This window comes from Magallana gigas, chromosome 6, assembly GCF_963853765.1.
Source record: "Magallana gigas chromosome 6, xbMagGiga1.1, whole genome shotgun sequence".
NCBI classification, from domain to species: domain Eukaryota; kingdom Metazoa; phylum Mollusca; class Bivalvia; order Ostreida; family Ostreidae; genus Magallana; species Magallana gigas.
The window spans coordinates 7191930-7205198 of record NC_088858.1 but is presented as its reverse complement, the minus strand read 5'-3'; the positions used below and the strand labels follow the sequence as shown (position 1 = coordinate 7205198).

Sequence of the window (13269 nt, the reverse complement as noted above, 5' to 3'; positions counted from 1 at the left end):
GCTTCATCAAAATCCACAACGCCTCAATGTATCATATCCCATCCCATCAAGTTTACAATAAAATAAGAATCAACATTGGTCACAGAGTTGCAATAAAAATGCACAAAATAATGTGGGCAATCGGGTGTTTTAACGCCAATGTTTTTGAATCCTCACAGGAAATCTAAGAAACGAATCAGCTAGGTGATTCTTTATAATTGTTTAGACTTTGGCCCCTGGGCGATTCTTTGGTCTCACAAGGGGTTTAGAGTTTGATGTAGGTTTATATCTTATATATAAATAAATGTTTAGGATCTTTTTGAGAATTGCAATACTCGACATGTGTAATGACAGTCACTATAAAATCATCCTGTTAGAAAAGGGCTATTGATTATAAACAGGAATATCCAGGGCGGAAAATGGATTTTATTTAAACAAGATCTACATGTTTTATTGTACACTGTCCAGATAGTTTGTATTATGACGCCATTAAGCTGATTTTATCATACCTAGAGTTCCTCAGGTAAGTGATGTGGCCAATGGGCCTCTCTTGATAAAATCTTCATAGAAGAAAAACTTATTTTTACTTACTCCTTTAAAAAACAAAGTCAGTGACAGTAATTTCTTGGGATAAAGATAAATTTTCTTTTCTTTAATCACTATGCTGCTACTGAAGTGACAATTAAGCAAAATCTCTAGGAGCAAGCAGTTATTCAACACTAAAATCTCTGACAGGAAGTAGCTGGCGATGGTCAAGAATTTAGAGTATTTCTTCATTAGTCCCCCTATAATACTTTGTTTTCCAGATTTTTTAAAATTATGTTTTCAATGGTGAATTGATTATAAACTTGTATAGATACTACATATTAAATGTTTTTCAACAACTCATCTTTTTACTACTAATTGAGTTGATCATCTTTTACCAAATTTTCTTGAAATCTATTTAGCACATAAAATGGTCGGTAGGGGACATGTAATGTATAATTATGCAATACTTTCAGAATGCTTATTGCATAGTACAGCTTATCAATCTAGCACTACAGGCATAGAGGTAATAAAGTAAGCAGTTATTAAATAGCAGTGATTTTATTTAAACATTAAATAATATTATTCATAACAATAATAATACACCGGTACATGTAAATCATAATTGAATCAACAGAATGACATTTGCAATGGTAGTTAAACTACATGTACAGTGTAAATCAACCTCAAGTGGACAACAAAATCACTAACAATGGCAAAAAGGTTAAAAATAGTAACATACACCACACAAGATGGTGATTGAATCATGGTTCAAAATCAGCAAAATCATAATCATGTTTCAGTAACATTTTAGGGTAACTTAATATTTTAAAGAATTGTCAATTCTGTTCTAATGCATGGTAATTCATAAGAGGGCCGGTGTTCCAATGTCTGTCCTAGAACACTTATATTTTACGAGTTTATTGACTGGTAATAAATATAATAAATGTATCTATATAGTTAAAATTATGCCAGAAGTATATTAACATTCAAGTCAATGCACATGTAGTACATCTATAGCATCCTTGTTTTATGGTGTTTAAATCATTCATAAATTGAAGAAAAAAAATCGAATCAATAGTTAAAAATAAAATCATATTTTATAGACCTGAGTAGTTAAAAAAAATCACAAAGATTATCTGTATTTGCATTCCTCAATTTATAAAATTGAGTTAAAAATCATGATAAAAATTAATATTATCATATAACAACAAGGCATAATCAAATTTTAACAGCACCTCAGGTTTGTGCAAAAATATGCGGCTATGATGCAGTGTATATGTATGTAGTATCAAGATTTTTAATAATCTTCAAAAAACCCTTTATAAGTGCATCAAAAAACTAGTTTCAATGGAAAAAATGTATATTGTACAAGTAAAAACTGATTGCATAGTTTAAACACTCAGTCTATGGTGTCTATCTCTGTCCCTCTGCATTCACTATAAATAGTTTCTTCATCATGTAGTTCATAAAAAAGTAAACTATACTCGAAGGTACGAAACAAAATTAATAAACCAGGTTTGGATTGAGCTTTTGTCTAGATACATTGAACACGCACTCTATGAGCAATGTATAATCTCTGCCCTACAGTCGTGATTTGGCCATAAACTGGCTCACATTTTCTGTTGTGAGTGGGATGTAGGTTTTAGTTTCAGCAGAAACACGGAAAAGAGGATCACTAATGAGGGCTGGATTAAATCCCTCCTTGACATATTGCACCTTCTTCTGTTTGTGGGTGGTGGTCAGGGGCATTTCCTTGATGAATCGGAGGAACAGAGGACGAGCATACACGGGCAGGTTCTCCTCACAGTGGTGGAAGATCTGGGGCAGTAGGTCGGTGTGGAACTCCACCGTGTCCTTCAGCAGTATAGCAGCCATGCCTGCCCGACCATCCGCACCTAAAGCAAAGCAAAGCAAACTACAATGAAGGTGCCAACATGTTCCTTCCAAATACCGTTATAAGACCATCTGCACATAAACAGTACAAAGCAAATTAATCTATGGTGGGTACATGTAAAACAATGGAAGGGCCAGCATTTACTTTTCAAACATAGGACTGTGCGACTTCTAAAGTGAAGACTGGTACTTCGTTTTTGATGTTTTATTTCAAATCGCAAGACAAAAATATTATGAGTACCAAACTTTTGCTAATCTCATGTGTACATGTAGTTTACAACTGTCCGGCCGGGAAAATAAAATTGAGATTTCAAAAATTCATGAAGGATGCTTCTATATGACTTTATAAGGATATTAATTTCTTGCATTAATTAGGAATCCAAAGTAAAGATATCAAACCCACCTGGTACCTCCACTCCATACACGTTGGCGTCCTGAATAAATGGAAGTGCAGTCAGCACATTGGCTACCTCATTTGTGGAAACATTTTCACCTTTCCATCTATAAAAGTAAGAATGAAATATTGTCAAATTGTGATAAACATATGCTGGATCAAATGCCTAAAAGTTTATTTTCTAACAATTAAATTCAATGTAACACACCTGAAAGTATCCCCCAATCGGTCTTTAAAATAGATGAAGTAATCTTTATCGTAGTACATTAAATCACCAAAGTTGAAGTAAGCATCCCCTTCCACAAAGGCATTTCTGACATACTTCTTTTCGTTTATCTCTTTACCTCCCAGGTAAAAACCTTCTGCATAGAGTGCAGGGTTTGGTATTCCTCCAATCATAAGCCCTGGTTCTCCTGATAAATACTTCGAGATAGATCAAACATTCCCAATAATACCAGCTAAATACAGGTATATATCAAAGTACTGAAGTACTGATGAGAGTTGATTTTATCGATTATTTTTTATCTTTAAATCATCGATATGTTAATTTGCTTGGCAAATTTGAATTACGCACATTTTTATAATATGAATTCTCGGACTTTTCTGACAATAATTTCGAGAAAACCTCTAATGAATCATGTTGTGTAATATTTAAAAATGGAATTGATTTCGTCAAATTATGTATCGGTATTCGAAATATTTTAAAAATTGTATGGATCCAACCAATAATGATCTCAAGCCTCGTTCAATCAGATGCTCGGCTATCTCCGTTTATCTCCAACAAGTAAGTCACATGATAGCTTGATGATGCGACCTCTAAATATAGACTGACTCTCTGCTTGTCGGAGATGTACGGAGACAGCCGATGGTTGAACGAGACTATCATTCTCTCACCAGAGGTCGTGCTACACAAGCTTCGCTTACACAAAGCTTGTTTAGCACGACCTCTGTTGAGAGAATGCTAAATTGTTCGTACTATTTAAAATCTGACTATTTCCAAGGTATTACTAAATAAGTTTCCTTAAAAAAAGAATGTTTCAGCGTACATTACATCGAATTATTTTCAAGAACTAAGTCTTGTCAGCGGTGATGATTTGTGATTAGGTCCAAACACTGTTTCAATTTCAGTTTGCCATTAAAATCAACTCCCAAATATAGAGTGCCAAGTTTGTATCAAGAACCATGCAAACAAAAAAGGAAAAAGACTCAAGGAAAAAAGAAATTCAAAATTCATTGAACACAATTTTACCTATTTTGCAAAGAATACATCTTCCTTCTTTGTTCCGCAGAGGAGCATCTGTTCTGGGGTCGTAGCGTACAATATAGGATTTGGTTGGACTAATCTTGTTCTAAAATTATATACTACTATATATTAGATAGAATGTTCTATCAATAAAATGAAAGACGTCCTACGGACGTGTAGCCTGGTCAATGTAAGATTATTATTTCTAACTACTATATAGCAACATCTCATGTTTTTTTAAATATGCATGAAATACAAAACCAAAAAGAAAGAAATACTGGCCGCCAGAGGAAGTTTACAGATACTAAATCTTCAATTAATCCATGTATTTTTAGCACAGTTTCATCATATCTTGTATGAATGTTGAAACATAATACAATAGTCATGTAATTATTTTGTACAAAATCTTCAGACTTATGAACATGTAAATATTTATGATATAAAGTTTCGCCATATTCTAGAAAGTACAGAGGTGTTCAATTTTTTATGCAACTCAAGAAAAGTTTACTCGCCCTTTTGTAATAATTTTTTTATTAATTACCGCTAAACATAAATTTTGGTTCTGAAGGTATATCAGTTCTTCACTTCAATGACTTGACACAACATTTTAATTCTTGAACTTTTTTTTATAAAGCACTGCAACATGGTGACACAATTAATGCTATAATTTTGTTACTTAAAGACTAACCAGAAATGGAGACAATCGTCCACAGGATCCAACACGCCCCCATGTGTTTACAAAAGCTGCTGTTCCTTCTGTGGCTCCGAAAAACTCCACTATCTTTGGAATTTTGTATCTCTTCTGGAATGCCTCCCATATATCTGCACGGAGTCCATTTCCTATCATGGCCCTAATGTTATGATTACCATCCTCAGGCCTCTGAATATTAATATCATACAAAAACTGTTGAATGAACTAGTAACCATCTGAGTAGCAAGTGAAGTTTAAAGAGATATTTGTGAAACGTGTGCTCCCCTCCCTTGGAGACCTCTGAAGAAATTGATCGGAAACTGCAACTAATTGGAATTTTTCCAATCCCAAGGCACATAACTCTACCATAAATTGCTCAATCGAACCCAAAACAAAACTTGACCTATACATTATTATGATAAATCTGTACCGGTATACCAAATTTTATTCAGTGCGTATGTAAAATCTCTGCGAATAAAATGAAAGGAAACTGCAAAATATTAATACATGAATAAGGAGTATATCTAAGTCCAAGGGGAATAATTCTGTCAAAAATTGATTGATCATACCCAAAAACACACTTGATTTAGATTTTATTATGATTAAACTGTATACAAAATTTCATTTTATTATGTGCAACCTCTCGGAAGAAAATAAATGGAAACTGCAAAATATTGCAATTTTTTTAGAAGTCAAAGGGGCATAACTCCATCAAAAATTGCTTGATCATACCTAAAATTGAACTTGACATAGATATTATTATGGTAAACCTGCATGTATGCCAAATTTCTTTTCAGTATATGTACAACCTCTGTGAAGAAAATGAACAGTAACTGCAGAATATTGGAATTTTTTTAAGCCCAAGGGACATTATTCTGTCAATTATTGCTTGATCAAACCCAAAATTGAACGTGACCTAGATATCATTATGATAAACCTTTATACCAAATTTCATTTCAGTATATGCAAACTCTGCAAAGAAAATGAAGAGAAACTGTTGATGGACCGACCAATTGACAGACAGACAGACATCAGCAAAAAGCAATATACCCTTCCTTCTTCAATATGCTCTCCTGAGGCTCCAGAGTTTTCAAGAGGAAGTTAAAAATGTAAAATTATATAACACAATTGACAGACAACGCATGATGACGGACGAAGACTGATAGCAATCTGTCACTTGAGTGACCAAAAGAGTTAACAAATTTAAATTGTGTACTATACCCGTATGCATTACTATACACAGGTACCAGTAAGTGTATGTATACATCTACCTGTACATCAGACTGAAACACATTTAATTTCAATTAACATAATTAAATCCAAAGTTTAATCATCAAAAGTGAGTTCTATTCAATGCAATAGTATTATAGGTAGAGATAGGTTAGGACTGCTATAATTAAAGGGAATGAGACTCAAGAACAGCCGGAAATTTACCTGTATGTTTATTGGTTGTTTACTACGCCAAACCAATGAGTTTGAACACCATGTTTTAAAGTACTATTGATCTTACATTTCAATTTATCGCCATTTTATGTAAAGTTGTTATACATGTTTCCGGTGACCTTTAACTATTCTTGAAACAAGGACAAAAAATTACCTAGGTCAGGTTAAGACTTCTGAATAGCAATGAAACTATATATACCTGGTAATGTAATTAGGGGAAAGGCTCAGTTCATTATGGGATTGCCAAATATTCAAAACAAATTTTATCAACTCAAAATGAAAGAATAATTAAATTGCTGCAGTTTCTCTATTTCCCTATAGAATGATCAGGAGAGCTTAACCTGAAGAATGACACATCCAGTGGTTAACTAGATAATGTATGTTTTATACCCTAAGATATTTCACTGTGCTGTGGCCACCAGATTTACCTGGTAGTCAAATTGAATTAATATGGTACTGTCACTGTTGTCTCCAAAATTGACTTCAAAGATGAAGTTAAAAACATTTCACTGAAGCCAGACAGACAACCACAATCAGTAAATGGTCATGTGAATGACTCAGGTGACCTAAAAAAGTTCAACGACCGCATAGCTTGTTTAACAATGCAGATGATAGACAGGGGTGAAGAAGTAGAATTTTACATTGGAGATATGCAACAGGTGACCTAAATCAATCCATATCAGAAGAAAGTTGCATACCTCGGGTACATGCAAAAGATATCTGGCAAGCTCTCCTATGTACTGCGCTATAGTGACTTTGTGTCTCCTACAATCTTCAAAATAATGGGATGCAGAAAACTTGACCCGAAGAACCATTGTACCACCTACAAACAGAAACAAGCTTAGAATCTAGGTAAGCATGCATACATGTGGTAAAGTTAGCATGCATGCATGTAAAAGCAGGAAACACTGAAAACAGTAAAGTCGTCTCAGTTTAAAAGCAACGAAGCCAGAAAAACTTCGGTTTAGCAAATGCTACTTTGGTATCATGGACATTTTGCCATAATCAGTCTCGAAAGTTTTAAAATAAGAATGAGTGATTTTTTTTCAGTCAATAAAGCAGAAACATCTATAACACTAGAATGTTCCAATGCTGTAAATTCATTTGCATGCGTAAAATAACTTTCTCTCTTCTGACCACTCAGCCATCTACACAAGTCATCATAGACCAGAAAATGTAATCAGAAAAGTTTAAAAAATACATGAAAATGAATCTGTCATTGGAAATCACTAAACATCAAATTTGAACAGTGATCTTCAAATTAATTGCAACAGTACTAGATAGTTGTTGATAACAATTGGATTACAGTAGATTGAATAAAGCTGACAATTTTTAGATTGGCATTCATGAGTCTGGTAGGTAAGGTACTGTGGTTTCATCAATATTTGTTGAATACCAATTTTCGTGGATTCGGTTGTTAAGTTGATCCATGAAATTAAATGTTCATTGAAATGCAATTTCTATTAACATTTTGTATTGATAGGGTCATTGAATTTACGTATCCTTGAAACTGTGATTTTCACTTTATCCACAAAAATTGATACCCTTGAATATCAATGAAACCACAGTATGTTCAGAGACTCACCTAATGCCATCACACTGAACAGAGCAAGTGTGGCAGCACTGTGGTACAGTGGCGTTGTGCTGTACACTCTGTCCTCTGGGGTCATCTCCGAGAACATCAGAAACTTGGAGAAGCCGATTGCTTTCCCTTGATTTACGATGGCTGGCTTAGGTAAGCCTTATGAATGGACATAATAATTTGACATTTTAAACTCTGTTGCAAGATGAAATGGAAAACATAAAAAAATCTTTCTTTTTCAAATTACTGTAAAGAGACCTAAATTACAACATATTAAAGAGCTAATCACTCCAAGGACATTTCATTATGTATGTAGACGTGAGATAAAAATATATGACATTTCCCGTTAGTTTTATCTCAATGTATCAATCACACTGTCTCAAGGTAACAGCTTTCTTAATGAAATCTCTTATTCTTAAGAAATGAAAATATTTTACAAATTACTGTATATCTGTTTTTTTGCGCGTGTCACAAAAATTATCACAAAAAAGGGGAAAATATGTAGCACTTTTTATTTGTGTCAGTCATTTTTATGCGATTTTATAAGTCTCTAATAGAACACGTGAAAGGGATCGTGAAAAAAAGCCAAAATTAGATCACCGTGAAAATTACTGGATATACGATACTTAAAGTGCTTGGTAATTGATCTGATTAAGACTGCCACAAAAAACTTGTTTTTCTTTATTAGAGTTTTGGGCATCTCTTCATAATATTACCTGTTGTTCCTGAAGTGAAGATGTAAATGCACGGAGTCACCAGAGTGAAACTGCTTCTGAGACTTTTGCTTATATCGGCGGCCGGAGAATTCAGCATCAGGTCGTCCCACGAGATGTAGCCCTCCGGAACATTAGCTGTGGATTTGCCGTACAGATACAAAGGAATGTCTAATTCTGGGCGAATCTCTTCAACGGCATGGAACAGCTCATCCTCTGAAAGAAGACATCTGCACATTCATTATGAGAGTTTCATCATTGTCGTTTAGAAGACATATACTGCAACAGTTTTATGAAGAAAATAATTACATGTAATACGTTACTCGATTAAGGTACATCACATGCCGTGAAAATTGGAAGATTTTAATATTGTCAAGTATGCCACAAATTGTAAAATAAAGTGTATAATATTATAAGAATTTTATGGAAAACTACCTGGTCCAACAATCACTGCTTTTGCCTTGCTAACTTTTATGGTGTGAAGCAGAGGTTTACTTCTGTTGTGATAATTTATGAAAGCAACACCTAAACCAACTTTTTGGAGACCTGCAGAGAAAGAAATAACTTCATCAAGAAAATGTATATCTACAGTCATTTGAAAAGTTTTAAACAATTAAAAAATCTACCGAATCTCACTATGATAATATAAATCCTTGGTACCAATTTAACTGAAATTCCTTCACAGATCCTAAACCTCAGTGTTCACCTGACTGATATCAAATTCAACGGACTTAGACACGATTTGAGCTCTGAATTTTTAAACTTTTAATTTTCTATTTTTAATATCTAAAATGGTAAACATGGGTATGTTAATGATTCCTCAAAATTTGAAAGTCAAAAATTGAGTTACAAGTATTACAGAGTTTGAAATTCTTTGTTTTGTAAGCAAAGCTAAAGTCTTGTTATTGTTTAAAAATATGTTGCATTGGTATAAGTTTCAATTAAACGTTGCCCTCTTCTGTTGATAATATTATTTATGAACAAACTGAATCAGTTTACATTGTTTGCTATGAAACATTTATGTCAAACAAATGGTACTTTCCGTACTTTACATTTTTTATAAACGAATCTAAGACTCGCAATTTTGTTTACATAACAATGATTGAGTTCTAATATCTGTATCTCACTTGTAATTTGACTTCTTACATTCAACTTTTGGTAAATGCAAAAGTAACCTGTTTAATTAATAGGGATGGGACGATCCACCGATGCACCGGTGCATCGCGGTATTTATTTTGACGATATTTGGATCGATACATTTACCATTAATACAACGATACCTTACCGAACTTTTTTTATTTTTCAAAAATATCCGAGCTTCATAAATCGGCTATTTTTAGTCTGCGCGCCTAATATGAAAGTACAAAGATGGCGGAAAACCTCGTAAAGTTGTCAAAACTGTTAGGAAGCTAAATATGGAGTACTTGTTTATGAAAAACTAGTGTACACGAGACTAAAGTAATTTGTAAATTGTGCAACGCTCATTATGAATATAACAAAATAACTTTGGACATGCGGTAATACATCGGCAGGTTGAATAAATTTTAAACTTTTATTCATGTTTTCATTTAATTGCAATGTATCGTGATATGTATCGTATTGCATCTCATGTATCGTGATATGTACCGAATCGGCTCAGTACAGTATCGTCCCAGCCCTATTAATTAATATTATCATCTCATATTGTGCCTTAAGTCCTTTTAAATTTATAAGACTTAGTATATCATAAGTAACATGTTTTATATCTGTAAACTTTTAGTCCTCAGTCTTCAATCATTTTCAAATCAACAAGCAACTGGGGATAGTTCTGCCAGTTACATATACAGTAAAACAAGATTAAAGCGATCATGCTTATAATGAATTGACACTTACATCACAGTGATTTTCATCCCCCCTGACTTAATTTATATAGCATGTTGTAAACTTCACTGATATAATGAATTACGCTTATAACATTGCAAAATTGCCCGTTCTTGGCATTTCGTTATAGGCGTGTTTCAATGTAATTCTGTCTGATTGACTAAAACAGAATATTATATTTTATCAATCAACAGATTTTAGTTATAGTCATAACTGATTAATCGGTAGAATCAGTTGTCTCTTACCAACTTATGATCAGCCAATAATCAAATCCGCAACAAATTATATAAAATTCATTAAAACGGGGCACTAAATTTCATGCTCTGATTTAATTCAAAATATAGGAGTGTTATTTGCACTTACTTTTTAAAGCTTATAAGGGGCATGCTGTATTTATAAATTAAATGTTACACATATTATTGTACATTTGAATGTTGATTCACTGTCATTATAGTATAACTCATATTTATGTTGAGAAAAATACTCTACCTAAAAATGTCCACACAAATGATGGATGGTTCTGAATGATTATTGCAATTGTCTCTCCAACCTTGAACTTCCACTCATATGCGATATTAGCCACCTTTTTAGCTTGTTCATTCATGAACTCATAAGTATATTCTCTGTCTTCGAAAATGATCATGGTTTTCTTTGGACATCTAGCAACAGTCTCTTCAAACATTTCAATGATATATCTTTTTATCTCTATATCCTTGCTCATATGTTGGCCAATCTTTTTCCCAACTCTCATAAAGTCCAAGTCATATTTTAGCCAAGGGAACATGGTTTGCCAAGCTGCCACCGACAAACCCGCTACTCCTCCTAGACCAAGCAAAACCTTGTCTCTGGTCCGTGGCATCTTGTTCTACTCGTTTTTACTCTGAAAATTGAAACACAGGGAACACATAAAATTAAAAATCTCAGCATATACTAAAATACATACATGTATTTGCAAATTGAGCTGAATAAAATTCGCTTTTGATAAGTCTGAGATTACTGCACAATTGATGGAATAAATAAGTGAATAAGCCAGAAACTCTGTCACATCAGAGTGACTCTGGTCACGTCAAACTAGGTCGATTTGGAGAACGTCCTACTAAATGATCTCGAAACAAAGTACACGATCACCCACAAAAGATCAGCGATGCAAAAATATATGCATAGTATGAATTACTTATAAGCTGATTAAATCTTAAATTACCTGTATAACTTTTTGGTAGGTGGTAGCACTCTAGATTACATTTACAGTTTTGACAATCAACACTAATATCAAGAGGAGTCAAAGGTCAAAGGAATACCGATCCCGATTAGTTCAGACCAAATAATGTACATGTAATGATAAGCCGAAGAATGCCTTCTAATATAACATAAAAAAACAAACATTTTGCTCTTATGTATAGTTACATTTTTAACAGACAAAAGGTTATATATAAGTATACACTACAGTATTTCCAGAAGCACCCAAAAGTAATTTGAAAACAGATTGACATTTAAATTTAGAATGGATTTTTTTTATACATAAAACAAACAAAATTAAAATTCGTTCAAACGATTTTAAAAATCGTTCAAACGATTTTTCAAATCATGCAAACGAATTTTTTAATCTTACAAACGATTTTCTAAATCGTATTAAAAATCGTATAAAAGAATTTTTTTATATATTTTTTATGGCAATTTGAAGTAGCACTTATACGCCGTCGTACTAAAAGGTATCACAGATTTCTTCATTTTAATTCTAGATTTTTAAGGGGTTTCCCTGTATGTTCCATAAGATGACCCCACCTAGGGCCCAACTTCGACCCGATGGTCACGATTAAAACAATTAATTTAGATTGTACTACACTGAATCAGAATATTTCATATCTTAAATTAAATTTTGCATTTTGCCCATGTTTCGGGCTATTTAGATTTAACCTTATATATAGAAAACTTGTTTGTAAACATTGACATGCATTTGTACTGCAGTGGTGCTTAAGATTTAAAAAAAAAAAACAAAAACAAAAAACAAAAACCCCCTCTCTCTCCTATAAAAAGGAAGTGCCTTTTTAATTTTCATATTTTAAATTTCATTTCATTCCTAGATGCTTTGTGCCAAGTTTAGATTAAGTTACCCCTGTGGTTTTAGAGAAAAGGTCGAAAACGCAAAAATTAGGTTAACAGACGGACGGACGTACATGTATATATACACGACGGACGGAATAAGAGCAGCTGGTACACGGATAGGAGTTTTCCATGTAAATCAGCGTATAAAAATATCTGCACGATAATATATGGACCTGCAGATTTATGCACTAGCTGATAAGAAAGGAAAGAGAGGCATCGAATTTAATCACGGAACCAATAGCCCCAGAATCAGGGTTTTTGGAGCTAGGATATGGTGGAATTTAAACGTTTTAGTGAAATGAATTAGCATATCAATCGTTAAAATCATAAAACTCTAAAACTTTACTCGGGTGCATTTAGTTAGCAAACAAAGCGTTTATAATTAGCATGGAAGTCTCGTTAGCATTCACAAATTACCTTCAGTGCATGAACATGAGCGAGGATGCGTCCCCCAAAATTGTGAAATTAATATCTCTTCACATTTTGCGAAATGCATCCAAACTTTTAAAACATTTCGTTTCTTTAAACAACCCAGCCAATAATACCCCATTTCAAATTCCCTCCACCTTATGTAAATTTCATGAATTATAGAATATTTTGAATACTCAAACATTAAATATACAAATTATACATACTACACTGGAAAATGTTATACTAGTAATTATTTAAAACCCCATTCTATGAATAATTCACTGTTTAGATTGAAAGATAACTGTCTATACTAGAAATTTTGTACATAAGAAACTCCAAGTTTCTGCAAACTGTTAATCATCTTGCTTAATTTCAGACAAATCCAGCCTTTAAATGATGTTTTAAAATAACATATCAATAATTATAACA

General features: G+C 33.2%; 1 protein-coding gene across 3 annotated transcripts; it reads right to left on the bottom strand.

The window, feature by feature from the left end:
* Window positions 1–1046: 1046 nt before the first annotated feature.
* LOC105326544 (long-chain fatty acid transport protein 2) lies at window positions 1047–11679 on the bottom strand. Of its 3 annotated transcripts, none has more exons than XM_034470913.2 (11): window positions 11528–11679; window positions 10816–11206; window positions 8902–9012; window positions 8470–8682; window positions 7757–7912; window positions 6870–6994; window positions 4726–4917; window positions 4044–4143; window positions 3003–3207; window positions 2804–2901; window positions 1047–2402 (listed from the first exon to the last, which is right to left on the bottom strand). In XM_034470913.2, the coding sequence occupies exons 2-11, from the start codon at window positions 11183–11185 to the stop codon at window positions 2089–2091; spliced, it is 1884 nt and encodes a 627-aa protein (XP_034326804.1). In that variant the 5' UTR covers window positions 11186–11206; window positions 11528–11679; the 3' UTR covers window positions 1047–2088. The 3 variants fall into 3 exon arrangements, with proteins under 3 accessions (XP_034326804.1, XP_011424942.2, XP_011424944.2); XM_011426640.4 differs by lacking the exon at window positions 11528–11679 and adding an exon at window positions 11324–11448; XM_011426642.4 differs by lacking the exon at window positions 11528–11679 and adding an exon at window positions 11329–11353.
* Window positions 11680–13269: the final 1590 nt, after the last annotated feature.

What these genes read in the sequence shown, in the direction of transcription:
- LOC105326544 (XM_034470913.2), bottom strand. Translation starts at nt 11,185, where the DNA reads ATGCCACGGACCAGAGACAAGGTTTTGCTTGGTCTAGGAGGAGTAGCG. An exon ending in GTTCAGTGTGATGGCATTAG is followed by an intron (nt 6,995 to 7,756) that starts GTGAGTCTCTGA and finishes TTCTGTTTGTAG; the next exon opens with GTGGTACAATGGTTCTTCGG. An exon ending in ATCTTTTGCATGTACCCGAG is followed by an intron (nt 4,918 to 6,869) that starts GTATGCAACTTT and finishes ATTAATATTCAG; the next exon opens with AGGCCTGAGGATGGTAATCA.